The sequence below is a fragment of the Sus scrofa genome, chromosome 7 (assembly GCF_000003025.6).
Source record: "Sus scrofa isolate TJ Tabasco breed Duroc chromosome 7, Sscrofa11.1, whole genome shotgun sequence".
Lineage (NCBI taxonomy): Eukaryota > Metazoa > Chordata > Mammalia > Artiodactyla > Suidae > Sus > Sus scrofa.
Genome location: NC_010449.5, coordinates 86,823,021 through 86,841,090, shown reverse-complemented (window position 1 = coordinate 86,841,090; position 18,070 = coordinate 86,823,021). Strand labels below are relative to the sequence as shown.

General features: G+C 45.7%; 1 protein-coding gene across 3 annotated transcripts in view; it reads left to right on the top strand.

Annotated features, from left to right (window-relative positions):
• The window catches only part of SLCO3A1 (solute carrier organic anion transporter family member 3A1), a 325,398-nt gene that overhangs the window by 262,226 nt on the left and 45,102 nt on the right, over positions 1–18,070 (top strand). For all 3 annotated transcript variants that reach the window (XM_021099372.1, XM_001924347.5, XM_005666296.3), the window contains exons 5-6: positions 13,942–14,106; positions 17,839–18,037. In XM_021099372.1, the coding sequence (XP_020955031.1) occupies positions 13,942–14,106; positions 17,839–18,037 (364 nt within the window). The remainder of the gene's footprint in view (positions 1–13,941; positions 14,107–17,838; positions 18,038–18,070) is intronic.

Sequence of the window (18,070 nt, the reverse complement as noted above, 5' to 3'; positions counted from 1 at the left end):
GGTTTAATCTTTACAACAGCTGTATAAGGTCAATATTGTTACTTATGACCATTTATAGGAGAAAAAACTGAGCTCCACTTGGGAGACAGAGGACATCAAGCCTGTGGTCACTTTCCAGAGTGCTTTTCCCCAAAAGCAGGCTTTGAAGGTCTGTTCCCAACAAAGTCAAGCTGCAGTGGCAGCCTAAGCTGCAGCTGTGGCAATGCCAGATCCTTAACCCACTGTATCGGGCCAGGGATCGAATCTGCATCCCAGCACTCCCAGGATGTCACCAATCCCATTGTGCCACAGTGGGAATTCTGGGTTTTGCAATTGTTGTAAGAAGGTGAGAGATGAAAAGCTCAGAGTCTTGTTCCAGAACTGTGTGGAAAAGCTGTCACTTCTTGCACAGCCCAGAAGTCCCCAGGTAACAGTCACATAACCGTTTTGCAAAGCAGGCGGCAGGTAAACAAATGCTTGGCCTTCTGAAGCTCCAGCATCTCCCCTAGGTCTGCCGATCTGAAACACGTTCTTGCATCTCAGCTGGGCCACCAGATAACTTTTCCTTTTCTCCCTGGCTCTAAAGCACCTCCTCCCTCATCTTGTTCTTCAAAGCATTTTACTGATTCAGCTTTCAGGACCCCCACCCCACATCCTTCCCCTTGTGTCCAGCACTCACTGTGTCCACTCCCCCTTCTTTCCTGAGCCATGAGCCCCTGGGAGCTAGGACTGCACTTAGTGTGGCCTCCTCGAGCCTAGATGCTGAGAGTTTGCAGAACAGTTTCTAAAAGTCTAGATCAGGGGCCTGTTATACACACATGTACAGTGTCATCATTAACTAGTGCTAATCCCACATCCACAGTTTTGTGTTGCATTTGGAAATTGACTCCAGTGTCACTTGCCATGGAGGGGCCTTTACAGTTGGGATGTGGGCCCTTTCTGCAGCCACATGTTTGTCCAGCTTCCCCATCACGTTCTGTACAATTTCTAGAACACATCAGGCACAATCCTCTCAGCTGCTCTTTCTGCCTGGAACCCCCTACCTCTCTTGGCCCATTTCTGGACTGCACTCGGTCCCCACCTCCCCAGGAGGCCCTCCCTACAGCCCGTCTGCACAAACGCCCCCGTATTCTCACTGCTAGATTAGCCACATTCCTCTGTCGCCCTCAAAGTCCCTGCAAAGTGCTTGTTACCCCACTATGTGTTGTGGCCGGTCTGCTTATCTTTATCTTCCCAAAGCTTGTGGGTTCTCCAAGAACAAAGCTCTCATTCATCTTTTTGTTCCCAATGCCTAGGACAGTGCCTCACAGGTAGGAGATACAGGTTGAATGAAGGAAGGAATAAACAAATGAACACTTTCTTGCCAGCATGCATGCACACACACACACACACACACACACACGCACACACACACACCCACAATAGCAACTAATGTTTGTTTTCCACACAGTATCATATTTAATCCCCCCAACCCCATGAGACATCAGTACTGTTTTACGAACAAGGAAATTGAGGCTTACAGACGGAAAAGAAAGGCATTTGAACCATGGGAGGGACTCAGGGCTTATCTTCTTAACCACGACATTGTCCTGTGTCTTCAGGCAATAACCAGACCCTCTATTAAAGAAAAAGTGGTATCCGCAGATGCTAAGTGACTTTTCAACTGCGTGCACTAAAACCCCGGCTGTGGCTCCAGCCACACGGATGTGCCCTAAAGCAATGAGTCTTCTAGACAAAGGTACAGCCTAAAAGGGAGGGAAGGACCAACTTCCTGCAAGCACTTGTGTGTCCTGACCTTCTGATGGATGTCCAGCTGAGATGAGTGTCGCTGTAGCCATGGTTTAAAATCTGAAGGGAGAGCCCACCTTTGATCACAGAGAGAGCAGAGCAATCAAAAGCCGAGTGCTCTTGTCTCCACGCGCTTCACGCTGACTGCCGAGTGGCCTCTTCTGGTCCCAGAAAAGACAGCTGCACCAGATGACAATGGCAGGGCTGAGCTGGCAGGGTGGGGGTGGGGCTTCAGGCACAGAGTCTTAAAAACCACCCCCAAAATGCAGAGGATGGTTGGCCACTTGCAAAAGCCCTTGCACAAATCTTCCCACGAGCCCCATAAAGCAGGTGTTGTTCCTAATCTCTGAGCCACCTGTGGAGACACAGAGCCCTGGGGCCTTAAACCATGCCGCCAGGTGCCCGTGGCTGTGAAGCATGCAGCTGGGACGGGACCCAGGTCTTGGACTCCCAGTCTCAAGCTGTTCCCTCTGTTTCCCATAAAGAGCCATTCAAGTGTTACTGCACTGCCTGAGAAGAAGGAATCTGTCTAGGTGGTTGGAACAGAAGCCCTTACTGTGTTGGAGAAACCTCCACTATTTTTTTTTTTTTTTTTTAATTTTTCAGGCCATATATGGCGTACCGGAAGTTCCCAGGCTAGGGTCCAAATCAGAGCTACAGCTACCGGCCTACACCACAGCCACAGCAACACAGGATCCAAGCCTGTCTGTGACCTACACCACAGCTCATGACAACACTGGATCCTTAACCCACTGAGTGAGGCAGGGCTTGAACCTGCATCCTCGTGGATACTAGTCAGATTTGTTACCGCTGAGCCACATCGGGAACTCCTCAGAACTTCCACTCTTAATGTCTACTTGCTCCCTGCCCCAAAGAGAAAATGCAGAGCTCGAGCCTAGAAGACCTTCGTTTTTAGAGGAGATGGAACCTGCCTGGATTGATACCTGCCCACCCTTCTCCTGCCCACACCCCTGATGCCATCCGTCAGTGGGTTTTGCTGATCTGACCCCTACAAAACTCTCCATCCTGCTCTTGGGCTCTCCAGCCCTCCCGGCTGCTCTGACCCCTCCTGGCTGTCACCCATAGCAGGATGTTTGCAGAATGCGTCTGATTCTGAGAGGCAAAGCCCTTCACGTGGCCACAGCCCAGTGACGTTCTGCCCCTCCAGCCTCACATCATCGGCCTTTTAGCCCTCCATGTTCCCCAGGCTGCCTTCCTCCCAGGACTTGGCACTTGCTGTTCCAACCGCTGGAATTCTGATCTCACCTTCAGATATCAGCTCATGCATTGTGTGCCCAGGGATGTTTTCCTGCTGGCACTTTCTCCATAGCATGTTTCGCACTTTCTCCATAGCATGTTTCTCTCTGTGTCATATTCAGAATGAGACCTTTCTAGGACCAATCATTTACTTACTCTGAAAGCTCCATGAGGATTGGGACCAAACCCATCTTTGTCCACGCCCTTGTGCATGACTGGTGCTCAGTACACATCTGATAAATGGGAGGATGCATGGATTGCTGGACAGGTACGGCCCAGCCCAGCACAGTTTGCTGCTTTTGCTAAAGCTTCCCCTCCCAGAGTTTTTGCCTGTGTTTGACCCACCTGCAGACACTGGCTTAGTAGGAGCTCCATCTGTGCTCAGTGTCACGGCTGGTCCACAGGTGACCCCTGTATGGGAAGAGGGTCTGCTCCTGGTGCCCCGGCCACTGAAGCAGAAGGTCTGCTGGCTCAGTGGCCCAGTTGGCCTGCACTGTGACTTCAGGCTGTGTGTCTTTCCCATCTTCCTGGCAGGCATTTTGCTGCTTAGGCAGGGTGCCCGCTTACCCCCACTGTTGTGCCTCCACTGTTCTGCAGGCACTCACATGCATTGGCCTGGCCACGGGTCCCAGCTCACACCTCCAGCTTCCACATCTCTGCCAGGCCGCCTCCATCGTCTGCCAGCCAGCAGTCGGTTTCTGCTACATTTTTCTTAATTAGGGGCCTGTGCCTTTTTCCACATAATGTTAATGTGAGGAGCCTGGTGATCTGAGAGTCCTTGTTCTGCAGGCTAAACGGCTGAGTGTTTTTTATCCTGTGATTTGTCTTCTGAAATGTGTTTTCCCCTCATGTGGACTTCCCATGAAACTCTTCCTTCTTAATTCCATGGCCAATGAAGACATCTGCCTTCCTAACTGCTTAGAATTCTGTGCTAAGCTGTGGGTCAGGTGCTGCCGTGGCGCACGAGTCATTTTTACAGGTCCTCAGGGGCCAGCCTGTCAGTAGCTTCATCGCGTCCGTATCGGCATTGATGAAAGATGTGCTGGGGGTTATGTCTGTGAATCAGCCACGGCTCCCCTCCTCAATCTGTTTCAGCAAAGTGCCTGAGATGTTCATAGGTGAGGGCACCTAGCACGATGCTTGGCACATTGTGGATGCCCTTCCTGGATTTGGAAGGAAGGGAGGGAGGAAATAACTAGAGAACAGCATTTCCCAGTGAGGGTTCCTTGGAACATGAGTCCTCTGAGATGTTCAGGGAAAACCAAATCGACAGTAATAGGGAGGAGTGGTTACATAGCCTAACACGTTGGGAAACTGTCTGTATACTCTGGCCCCCTTGGATATTCATACATTGTGTTTGCATTAAAGGCTCTGAAAACGCCAGCTCTAAGGAATACTGGCTGACTTTGCTTTATGTTTCTCAGGCTCATGTGATCCCAGGACTCTTTCATTCATGGTAACTCTCCAGGCCCTTATGCAATGTTGCTAGAACACAGGATAGAATGTGGCAAGGATTATGGACAGTTCAAAGGGATGTAGTAAGGACCACAGAGGGAGGATTTGAAGATGGGTGTGGAAGGATGTGGCATTTTCAGCTGGGTGTGGAAGGATGAGCAGGATCCCCATGGATGGAGGAAGGAGAAGGGTTTCCGGGCTGGGAGATAGTTGTTAGCAGGGGCAAGGGACAGAAATGCTCGAGATGTATGTGGGAGAGAGACCTCTGGTTTGGGGAATAGGATTTAGAGAAGGTCATGATAGAAGGTAGGCTGGTCTCAGGTCCCACACTCAGCAGAGTTCCTGGCATCCAAAGCTACCTCTAAGTCTTAGTAAAATTATGAATGAACTATTTAGGGCCTTGTCATTGCCCTTCTCATGAGGCTGGTGGGGTGGGGGTTGGCTTGGGACAGTCTGTGACATGACTCTTGGAGGTCGACGCTAGCATCCTGAAGACTCTGAGAAGGACTGCTGCAAACCCAGCACTTCCTGAAATAGCATTAGGAAGCCTAGGTTTAGAGACAGGCATATACCTCAACTTGGGTGTTTTGGCCTCAGCATTTCTTTTCTGACCATTGCTGTTTCTTGCTCCAGACTTCTCAGGAATGAATCCTCCTATTGTCAGTGTTTTTGTGAATACTGGCCACAACTGAGGTGGGGCACCTTGCTCCCAGCGAAGGTTCTAGGGGCTGGCCTGAAGTTATAAAAGTGGTTTGCTTACAAAAGACTATTTCCTTACTCATTTCCTGTCTTTTGCCAACATGGAAAGATGCAATATTTGGGTCTGAATGAGAGCCTTCAGCTTCCCAGTCTCATTTTCCCACCTTGGAAATCCTGTGGTGATCACATCTCTGACTTTACACTCGTGTTGTCAGGAAATGGCGGGGCTGACCCCAATTTAGAGCACAGCTTGCAGGCACTGGGCATGTCTCTGTGGATGCTTTGTTCTTGCTTTAAACCAGCTAATGGGCAACCACACACTACTTCTCCATGGTGGAGCTGCAAGGAACTTGTGAGTTTTAAAGAATCAGTGGAATTGATGGGCTCTGGGTTGTCCTGACTGGTCCACACCCATCTGACACTTGGGTTTCACTGAAGATACTTGTTTCCTGTGGTAATGCTTTCTTGTTTGTTCACTCAAACCACAGCCTTCTCTTTACCATGGAGGTATTACCTTCTGCCTTTTCCCTCACTGAAGATGGGTAGACACAAGTCTCGTAGCTGCTTCTCTCAAAGCTGGCAGTGAGAGGGTGCCAGAATCTCCCCTGGGTTCCTCGGGTGGAGATTGGGGGATGGGCTCCTCTGTAGTGATGAGACCACTTGGCTGCTGGTTCGGGGCCATTGCGTGGTGGGTATTCACTTCCAGGAGGCTAACAGGTACCACAGGCCTCCCTACCCGAGGGATGGTTTGAGATCTTCCAGAATCAGTGATGCAAATTACCCTATTAGCTTATTACCTATTTCCCTCATAGCCCATGAACCTGTAGAATATTATTAATGGTGTGAACATATATTGGTCTCTGTTCCTTAAGAGATGATGATAGTTATTTTTCAAGGCTGTGCAATTTGTTTGTTTTTTTATGGGATCCTTTCCTCTACATTGCATGTATTAAGCATCTGCTCTTACTAGGCACAGTGCCCATGTCTGGGGATGGAGCTGCTCCATCTCAGCTCATGTGGGAAAGACAGGAGGACCCAGGCAAGGGCATCCAGCAGGGTCAGAGGTGCCAGGATGATAGCCTCCCCTGGGCATGTGGGGACCAGCCCGTTGGGTGCTGAATAGTCATGCTACTCCAAGAAACTTCGTATTTCCCAGGATTTGTTCTACCTTGGCTTTACTCTTGAGCCTCCATGATGGCGTTTTTCCACATCATCATTATTTCTTCCTTCCTCTTTTTTTTTTTTTTTTTTTTTTTTGATAGTGCCTTGAATACTGTTGTTTATCTCATCCCATCCAAATTCGCCCACCTCTGTTCTCTCCTGCTCATGAGTCCTGGAGGTTTAGAAAGGCCTCACAGTCCCTCATCTTTTAGCAAAATGCTTTTCCACTGATTCAAGGCCCCATCCAGAAACCTGAAGATAGAGAAGTGGGCTCTGAAGTACAGGCAGACCTGAGTTTGAATCTCCCTTTTTTTTCACCTCTCAGTTTTACCCTTTCAGATAGGAGCTGTTGGGTTTCAGCCTCACGAGGGAGCCTTTGTTCATTGGGTCTAAATGGAGGATGGTAAGGACCCCCCCTGTTGTAATAGCGGTGAGAGTTAAGTGAGAAACCCTTACCACAGTGCCCATCCAACACTGTTGCCAGGCAAGCCTTGGCTGTTATTGCCATAATTACTGAACAGTTGCATAGACTGGCTCTATCTCCTCTTTTGGGAATTCTATTCATGCTATATTGACAGCAATGTTATTAATGAGAAAGACAGGTAAGGCCAATTGCAATAGAGACTGAAGCAGAGATACCTGAGGGTCGAGGGGAAGATAACTGGGCCCCACAGTGAGCACTTCCCAGAGTACCTCCCATTCCCGGGGAGGGCGGTGGACAAGGAATTGTGCCTCCTGACTCCCTGACCTGCTGTACAGTGAAGGGGGATCTTGTTGGAAAGCCTTCTGCTCCCAGGAGCTTAGCTCACCCACCATAGTCTCTTCCCTGCTCCATCTTCTCACAATGTCTGATCACATAGGCATTTCTTAGGAAGCTCGATGTCCTCTGAGCTCAAGGGGTCTCTCTCTAACAGAGCCAAGGATTATATTCTACTTATTATTATTAATCCTATTGGATTCTTTTTCATTGATGTATAGTTGATTTGCAATGTTGTATTAGTTTCAGGTGTACAGAAAAGTGATTCACTTATATATGTGCATATATTTTTTTCTATTATTTTCCATTTTAGTTTATTACTAGCTATTGAATATGGTTCTCCAGGCTGTGCAGTCAGTCCTTGTTGTTAATCCTATTGGACCTGTGTTCCAGAAGCACTGGGCCATGTACTTTACATGCAGTGGGTCTCATTTCATCTTTGCAGCAATCTATGGGATGGAGTGGTGTGTTCTGCTCACAGACCTACTCCATCTTGAAGCCAGAATTCAAATCCAGTGACCTGGCTCCTTAGACTATGTTCTTAGCCATTATTTTAAACAACCCCATTCAGTGAAACCTTTTCTGTAGTTCAGGGCTCTTCTCCAGACTCACCAATCCTTTCTTTCTTTCACTCCTGTCCTTTCCCTCCTTCAAAACCCATGGACTATGCCCTTAGTCCTGCCAGATATGGCCATTTTCCCCAAACCCACTGGGAATATTTTATTATTCTTCATTCTGAGAATTAAGCCAAACTTTGACTACCAGGGGTAGCCGATGCTTAGTCCTCAGACAACAACAGCACTGCTCAGAACCCAGACCAGAATAACACAAAGGTTACCAACACACTGCGTGGCAGCAGGTGCCAGGGTTTGAGTTTCAGCTTTGCTCCTTTAATCGTGGGACCACTCTCTGCCTTAGTTTTCTCATCTGCCAATGGAGGACTTTAACCATCCCCAGATCACAGTTTTGTTGTGAGGATTGTATAAGGAGATGTGTAAGCAGTTAGAATGGTACTTAGCACACAGGTGATGCTCTGTCAGTGGTAGTCCTCACGATTTCTCCAGACCTGCCTTTCTTTCACTTGCAGGACCCACAAGTTTGCAAGAAACTCCTTCCTACAGGACTACCTTCCAAAGACTAGCAGTAGAAAATCTGTTCTCCCTAGAGATTGCTCCCCTACCACTTTTCCCAGCTTTGTACCACTCTGCTAGTTGCAGCTCTATGCTCCTGATGAGAGGTGAAAACGTCCCCCTAGCTGTGATACTGCATGATACAAGCCTGCCTGCCTCCCACCCCAACTCCCAACTTCTGAGGCTAAGTCTGAAGGTGGGGGGCAAATGGCTATAGAAAACAGTAGGGGTTTGGTGGTATGGTGTGGCCTTGGTTCACAAATTTTTTTTTCTTTTTTCTTTTTTTTTATTAATGAATTTATTACATTTATAGTTGTACAATGATCATCACAATCCAATTTTATAGGATTTCCATCCCACAACCCCAGCACATCCCTCCACCCCCTGAACTGTCTCCTTTGGAAACCATACGTTTTTCAAAGTCTGAGTCAGCATCTGTTCTGCAAAGAAGTTCAGTCTGTCCTTTTTTTCTGATTCCACATGTCAGTGAAAGCATTTGATGTTGGTGTCTCATTGTATGGCTGACTTCACTTAGCATGATAATTTCTAGGTCCATCCATGCTGCTAAAAATGCTGGTATTTCATTCCTTTTAATGGCTGAGTAATATTCCATTATGTATATGTACCACGTCTTCTTTATCCACTCCTCTGTCAATGGACATTTAGGTTGTTTCCATGTCTTGGCTATTGCAAAGGATGCTGCAATGAACATTGGAGTACATGTGTCTTTTAGAGTCATGGTGTTTTCTGGATAAATGCCCAGGAATGGGATTGCTGGATCAAATGGTAGTTCTGTTTTTAGTTTTCTGAGGAATCTCCATACTGTTTTCCACCGTGGTTGCACCAATTTACAATCCCACCAACAGTGTAATAGGGTTCCTTTTTCTCCACACCCTCTCTGGCACTTCTTGTTTGTAGACTTTTTGTTGATGACCATTCTGGTGGGTGTAAGGTGGTACCTCATAGTGGTTTTGATTTGCATTTCTCTAATAATTAGTGATGCTGAGCATTTTTTCACATGCCTGTTGGCCATCCATGTGTTTTCTTTGGAGAAATGTCTATTTAGGTCTTCTGCACATTTTTAAAATGGGGCTTTTTGTTTTTTTGCCGTGTGCTGAATGAGTTGTTTGTATATTTTAGAGATTAAGCCTTTGTCAGTTGAATCGTTTGCAGGTTCACCAATTTCTATGTGTCTGGGCCACCTCATTAGCTACTGTCACCTTGGAAAATTAGAATTTTATAGGGTTTATGGGCTTTCCATTGGCCTGAAAAAGCTTGGAACACTGGGATAGCCCTAGGATCAAGCTAATTAATAGCCCTTTTCAAACTGAGGCTTTGAAGGGTAGGTTAAACCTTTGAAGAGGAATCTTCTTTGAGAACACTGCAAGTCATTGCAGTAAAACCCAGGATAGGAGGAAGAACCTGGGAGGAAAACAGCAGAACACAAGAAAAGCTGTTGTTTCTGGAGGCAAATCGGCCAGGTAGAGGGGGAAAAAAGAATATTTCTCATGTAAGTAAGGCCCACTGACTCTTCCCTGGGCTTTCAGTCAGATGTTCTCAAAGTTAATGATTTTCACATCTGATCCAAGGCCAGATTAGTCATTAGATATTAAGACAAAGCAGGCAGGCTCCTATCTCGACAAGGAATCCTTCCCAGTGAAATGGAATTATCTCTGGAATAATTAAAATGCTTGCTGAAGGATGAAAACGTTCCATTAGCTGGAGTCGCCTGTGTTGAGAGGTGCCCTCCTCTCCCCGGATAAACTGGGATGGCGTGATCAAGGACAAGGAGGTTCCGAGGCCCCTGATAGATAATGTGATCAAACAAGTCCTCACGGGCCTCGTTTCTGAGCCACAAAACAACTTTCCTAATTAGAGGATGCTGGTGGTGGTAGTTCAGCAGGATTTTATTTGTAAGCAAGTGTGGCTGTGGTGCCTTCTTCTTCTGAAGTCTCCAAATCTGAAGAGCCTGTGCTGTGGCAGAGGAAGTGGCGCCCACCCTAAAAGTGTGGCAAAGGATGGTATTCCTGGAATGTCCCCAACCTACCTACCATTATTGACAATGTTCCAGAGTTTAGATATCTTGATGCCAAAGACTATAGTGATTGAGCAACAGTGTTTCTATCTGCCAAAACATGAACAGCTGGAGGCTTTCAAATTCATTTATTACAAGGAAGCACGTGGTCACCTGATGTGATCTGTACCACTTTCTGTGGAGCCTGGTATTTCATGCCATAATCAACTGGTCCCTTGTCATGGGTACATTACACCATCACGATGTACCACACGCTATAGCAAATCAGCTTTCACTCATTAGTTGTGATTTATGATGATGGAGTCTTAATGTCCAGGGGGTTTTGTTCATGAAGACAAATACCTCATTACCTTCGGTTTATGCGTAACATCTTCATCTTTTGTTTTTGTTAAACAGTGCACATTTTTAAACATTACACAGTCAACATCCCTCTAAATATTTGTACAATACTTAATAATGTGGATTTAACAAAGGAAAATTTTCCAACATTTAAACATAGATTTTAGCTGTAACCTCTTCTTGGTATTTATTTGAAATGACATTTCTAAAAAACAGATTATCTCAAAAGTTTAAAACCATGTTAAAAATAAAACACACATATAAAGGCCAGTATACTTGCAATAAAGTAAGGTGTGAGTAAATGAATAGCATGGATGTAAAGTTGTTTTCTCACCTTTATTCTTATTCAGACCCTTTTTAAAATTTTTTGTTTTATCTGTGTGTGTGAGAGAGAGAATGTGTATGTATGCGTTTATTTAATCAAAGAGTCGCCGTCCTAAGGTTTTAGAAATTTAGCAGAAGCCACTGTGGAACAGCTGAGGCTATCTGCACTAGTTCTTGTCTGGTAGTTTGTAGTTATTTGTCTGATTGTTTCTTGGTTGGAATATGGAATCAGCTGGCTCAGCCTACAGCGATTTTAGCTCCGCAGTCATCTGGCTCAGTTCATTCCCATAACTAAGTTCCTTTTATTATGTCAAAGGATCCTTAAGTCTCTATCTTTTATATAGATTTTCTTTTCTTTTTTTTTTTTTTTTTTTTTTTTTTTTTGTCTTTTTGCCATTTCTTGGGCTGCTCCCATGGCATATGGAGGTTCCCAGGCTAGGGGTTGAATCAGAGCTGTAGCTGCCAGCCTGTGCCAGAGCCACAGCAACGTGGGATCCAAGCTGTGTCTGCAACCTACACCACAGCTCACGGGCAATGCTGGATCCTTAACCCACTAAGCAAGGCCAGGGATTGAACCCGCAACCTCATGGTTCCTTGTCGGATTCGTTAACCACTGAGCCATGATGGGAACTCCTAGATTTTCATTTTTGAAACTTGGTATTTTTCCCAGAAATGATAAATTTTAAGTTGTGTGTAACTGCCAGTTCCTGACCCATTGTTCTGTCATTTTGATTTATTGAGCTCGTCTGTTAACATTATTAAAAACTTACATATCTTCTATTATTATTTTATTCTAATTAGTTGGGCCATTTAGAGGTTTCATCTCTGTGGAGATGAGTTAAGCCTGTGTAATTAGCTCTTTTCTTTAGGACAGCTGGCTAATTCATCACCTTGGAATGCAATGTTAGACACTGCCACCTGTTTACTTTGTATGACCATGGGCACTGATTGGTTTTCCTAGACTTGGAATAGTACTTCATCTGGGACTCTGTTTTATCTTTTTCTATGCACACAGGTAGAAACAAGTACATCACATGCCAAATGTTCCACATTATTATGATTACAGTAGAGCAGAGGTCCCTAACTTGTCACTGTGCACCACCTTTACAAATATTTGCCTTCTCTCTTTACCACCTGTACCATTATTTACATAAGACTTACCTTTAAATAACTTTAAATCTACTTGTTTTGACCTAGCATCATCTTAATCTATGATAACTATGAAATAACACATTTGATATATCAGTTTTATCTTAGTCAACTTTTTTTTACTAAGTACACATTGAACTAATGGCATAAATATTGAAATGATGGGGTTGTCCTGGTACCCTCTGGCCCCTTGCATACTGTTAGCACACCACAGTTCAGGCGATCTGGTCGAAGACCACGTACCAGGGGTTCTAATCACTGGAAATATCCACATAACGTGATTACTTTCAAAGGACTTTAATAAAACCAAATCTCTCATTTGCAAAAACACCAATTAAAAGGAAGTCTTAGGAGTTCCCGTCGTGGTGCAGTGGTTAACAAATCCGACTAGGAACCATGAGGTTGCGGGTTCGGTCCTTGCCCTTGCTCAGTGGGTTAATGATCCGGCGTTGCCGTGAGCTGTGGTGTAGGTTGCAGACACGGCTCGGATCCCGCGTTGCTGTGGCTGTGGCGTAGGCCAGAGGCTACAGCTCCGATTAGACCCCTAGCCTGGGAACCTCCATATGCCGCGGGAGCGGCCCAAGAAATAGCAAAAAAAAAAAAGACAAAAGGAAGTCTTATTAGTGGTTCATGAAGCCATATACTTTAAGAAAAATAGGCTCCATTGGTAATTAAAGTGGGGCACAAGCTACAAAGCACTTTTACACCATCAACTCTCATCTGAGCCCTGAGCACCAGGACTGAGTGGGTGGTGGCTTCTAGGTTGGTTTGGGTGATGAGGAAAGACCACTGGAGTTAGTCACTTATGATGGAGCATGAAAATGTGAGAAAAAAAGAATGTATATATATATGTGTGACTGGGTCACCTTGTTATACAGTAGAAAATTGACAGAACACTGTTAACTAGCTATAATGGAAAAAAATAAAAATCATTTTAAAAACTCAAAAAAACCACTTGAGGAAGAGGGAATAGATGGAGGAAAGATCAGGGGTGAGAGCATTCTAGTGAAGGGAGGAGCCCCAGTGCAAAGACTCAGTTGGGGAGGATCAGGTACAGGCAGGGTTGGTCCAGAGGGAGGATAGAGCATTATCAGATAGCCAAGGTGCAGACCAGGGGCCATCGTAATAAGTATGGATTTTGGCCATTGAAGAGTTTTGAGTAGGAAAATAATTTGAGCTGATCCCATCAACTGCTATATAGGGAAGGATTCTGTTAGATCAAGAGTGAAAACTAAACCCTAGTCTCCCCAGAGTGAGAGCTTGTGGAAGCTTGGTCAGGTAAATGTGGTTGTGAGAAGGAAGAGGGTGTGGAGGTTGGATTTTATGCATATATATATATATATATATATGTATGTGCATATATAAGCATAATATATATGTGCATATAGTATATTTTTTCTTGAAGTAGTTAAGTTTAAATATTTTCTTATACAGTTATGAATATTCATCATAGGTATATTGCAATGTCTATACTTAGATATATTGTTATACCATAATTAATACCTTTATAATTTATAGTATATAATTTATATTTTCCCTCTTGAGAAACAAACTCAAACTCTTCTTTCTTTTTTTAGATGAAAATAACTTGTGCTGGCTTAGAAAATATTTTAGTTTGCCAGTGCACTCTAAAAAGGCGTGGTATAGTCTCTCCTGCTTTAGTCATTGTCAGTTTCATTGATGAAATATCAGTGTATATTTCAAAGCCAAGTTTTCACAATTAGGGGACTTACAGGTTAGAGCTTTTGGCCTGAACAACAAGGTGACTCTTGATGCTGTTTACTGAGATGGGTCAAAGTGAGATCTTGGGGGGAAAAGGCCTGAGAGTGCAGCCTGTGTGACCTTGGGCCTCTGCTTTTCTCCCTCAGTGATCCCGAAGGTCACCAAGCACCTGCTCTCAAACCCTGTGTTCACCTGCATTATCCTGGCCGCCTGCATGGAGATTGCAGTGGTGGCTGGCTTCGCTGCCTTCTTAGGGAAGTATCTGGAACAGCAGTTTAACCTCACCACCTCTTCTGCCAACCAGCTGCTCGGTGAGTCTGTTTCTCAGTCCCCTGGGAAGTCGGAGGGAGGCTGATGATGCCTATAATTCTGTAAGAATTGACTGAGACCCGCCGAAGGGCCAGACTGTGCTGCCCCTACAGCATGTATGTATGTTTCATGTGCAGAGGAATTTCAAGGTATATTCTTGGGGTCAGATATACCTGTCTGAGGCATTTGCTAAAAGTACATGATAATAAAGAGCTAAAGTATAAAGTGTGCATAAACTGGTGTGCTCTGAAGAATTTGGAGGAATATGTGATAAAGGCAGAGAGGAATCAAGGTGGGTCTTGAAAGGTGAGTAGGCTTTGGTCAGTAACTTTAAAAAGCAAGAATATTCTTGGCATCATGAAACCATGGTCAGCAAATACAGAGGTCAGAAGCCATATGTTCCCCTCCATCCCTGTGGCTGTGGCAGATATAATTAATGGATCATGACTCTTCATCTCCCCAAGCTCAAGCATGGCCTTACCAGTCTTTTCAATAGTAGATGACAGGCATCTGCTTCTAATCCTTTGGCGATGATATGCTAAAGAAAACCAGTTTGTGGAGTTCTCATCATGGCTCAGCGGAAATGAATCTGACTAGCATCCATGAGGACACAGGTTCGATCCCTGGCCTTGCTCAGTGGGTTAAGGATCCAGCTTGAGCTGTGGTGTAGGTCGCAGACGTTGCTGTGGCTGTAGTATAGGCTGGTGGCTACAGCTCTGATTCGACCCCAGCCTGGAAACCTCCATATGCCTCGGGTACATCCCTAAAATAAAAAGACAAAAAGAAAAAAGAAAACCAATTTGCCCTCATGAGAAGTAGCATTTATAAGAGTTAAAAAGAGGAAAAGTTAAAGTGATAGAGGCCAGAACGATGGCTACCCTTGAGGGTGGAGGGGAACAGAGGTACCAAGGAGCCCCTGGGGCTGCTGGAAATGTTTTAATGCAAGAGTGTATACAGATTCAAACATTCATCAGTGTCCCTTCAGCTTTGTGAATCTCTCAGGACATAAGATATCAAGTTAAAAAAAAAAAAAAAAAAAAAAAAAAACGAAAACCCTACTACAATGTCATGGCCAGATCACAGCCCCTCTCCCTGGGAACTACGAGAGCAGCATAAGCCTTATTTTTTCCCCCTTTTTATTAATAATTCTTTATATCCCACTATTTTATAAGTATTTCTTCCAAGAAGTTTTAACAAAATGGAGCCAGCCCTTTAATACCTGCCTGACAGAAATAGGGTAAATTGTGTCTCTGTATAATTAAAGTTACAACCTCTTCGTTATACCTATGATCTCTCAGCCTTTGCCCTCCAGCACCCGAAGAGTTTATCTCTCACCTCCTGATTTCTCTGCTGTAGCTCCTTACATTCCGATTACATTTGCACAGTTGCTTCAAAGTCGGAACTTTGTTCTATTTCAGGACAGATTCCGAAGTTTTCTAAGTACAAACAAATCAATAGCCTTCAGGGCAGAAGGTCAAAAAACAATCTCACCTTCCTGCACCTGTTGCTTTCCTAGTGACTGTCTGTTAGAGCACTTGGCACAGGAGAACCCTCACCTGCCTCGCAGAAAGGCAGCCCAGTGGCCTGTCTGTCGGTCTGCCCATCAAGCGAGCGGGACTTGTGCCCTCTCACCGTGCCCTGCCTGGAACGTTACTCTGATAGCATGGCTCTGGAGGGCTGGCTGCAGGGGGGGGACTGTCATTGGACCTTTAGGGGACAGAGAGGGGCACCAGAAGCATAAAGCAAGGCTCATGTCTAAAAATGCTTCATTAGTAGCTCCTGCAGATCTAGGGAATGGGACTCATGCAGTCATCTGGGCCATCAGTGCAGTGCTCTGTGCCCCCCATGAAGTCATCAGCAGATGGGGCAGAGTTCATAAAAGAGCAACACAGATGATTAAGGGCTGATGGCACTGATTTATGCATGAAGATAAAAAGGACTCAATCTGCATAGGTTAAGGTAATGAGGATAGAGTTTGGGGGAAGTTCTGATAACCACCCACATGCTAAGGCTGCACACACATTGGGGGGGGGGATGATGGCTTTCAAAAAAATGGTACCCAAAGCCTGTTATTGCCATAGTTACCATCATCACCAGGTGCCGCTCCCTGCTGCCTTTTATAAAAAATGGAACAAACTGTCGCCTGCTTTCTAGGCGTGGGCTGTGGTCGTCAGATTCAGTCTGCTTGCTGTTTCATTCATCCTGAACATAATCTTTGAGTGTCCACTCTGTGCTGGGCACCATGCTAGGCATAGGGAACCGGGACTGAACAGGATGGAACGGTTCTTGTTCTCAGGGAAGCTGTATCGGAGGTGGGGAAGAGAGAACAAGAAACAAGAAAACTGAAAATACACGAGGCAGTTTCAGATAGTGGGGGGAGCCATAAAAACAATAAAGCAGGGCAAGCAACAGTAGGAAATGCCAGAGTGGGCTTCAGGACCACTCTAGAGACCTGGCAGGGCCTCTCTAATGAGGGCAGGGCCCGGCCGAGTAAAGTCTTAGGGTGTTCTAGAAGAGCGACCAACAAATGCAAAGACTGGGAGCCTGAATTTGGCCTGTTTCAGGTAGAGAGTGAAAGAGGATTGGGCATGGTTGGAGGGGGCAGTGGGGCATGGGGCCAGCATGGAGAGGCAAATAGAAGTGAGGAGGTTGTGCATATCAGCTCTATACCAGGACAAGAAAGAACCCAGCACAAATAATCCAAGAGCATCAAATAATGTCGAGATATTATGTTTTTTTTTAAAAAAAAATGACTCGTGCTATTTTCTTTGCAGAACTCAGCTTTCCTGATTATGTTTTTCTCACCCTAATATTAAAATGAATTTGCATTCCCTTAGCACATGCCAGCTGATTGATGTAGTCAGTTGACCTAGAGGTCTGTTGATTGGCAAGGAGGAGGCAGCCTAAACTGGAAAATTGGCCATGCAGCATCTACACAGTGGATAAATGACACACGGTAATTTAAAGCTGAGTTTTAGATGAAGTGAATCCGAACAGAGCAAAAGCAAGCAGGAGATTGGAACCCTAGGATCCTTTGGTCCTCCTAAAATGCCCTGAGACTCCAAGAATCAGAAATAACAGGTTTATGGTCCTGCTGCCTTGCAGATAGCTCTGTTTATAAGAAAGGGGGAAAAAAATTATGCCAGTTACTCACCAGGAGCTACAAACATAGTGGTTGGATTGATGCTACTTCCTGAGAGGCCATGGAGCTGGTTAAAACACTATCTCCACAGGCCGGTGAGTTCTGGTCCCTCTGTTTAAACAGCCTCCAGACCATTCCTTGTCTCATTAGAAGAAGGGGAGGAAAAATCCCCAAGTGATCTTGAGCCCCCCTTCCTGTACCCCCTGGAAAACACCCTGGGAATGCATCCCAGATCCCTGATGCCGTCCTCAAATGTGCATGCATGTTCCCAGTCTAAGCTGTCTCTTGGTTGTTCCTAAATCAGCTGTGTGTCTTTCCCATGAGGGTCCTCCACTTGGCGTGAAAGATGCATGATTTGGATTCCTAATTGTTGAGTTTTTTGCGTGTCTGTTGCCCCCGGTTGTCCTTGAGCTCCTGGAGGGCAAAAATGAGACCCCTAATGGAAACCTCAGGACATGGTGGAGGATGTGGAGAGTGAAGACTTGGGGAATTCTGTCCGTGTGGGGTTCAGCCGGGGGCCTGGCGCCCACTGTCTGTGTCGATTGGTCCAGCTTCCCCTGCTAATGGTTCCGCCCCTCTGCCCTCCTCCCAGGGATGACTGCGATCCCATGTGCCTGTCTGGGAATCTTCCTAGGCGGTCTCCTGGTGAAGAAACTCAGCCTGTCCGCCCTCGGGGCCATTCGGATGGCCATGCTCGTCAACCTGGTGTCCACCGCTTGCTACGTCTCCTTCCTCTTCCTGGGCTGTGACACGGGCCCCGTGGCTGGGGTTACTGTTCCCTATGGAAACACGTAAGTCCCAGAAAGGTGTCATCACCCCCTGCC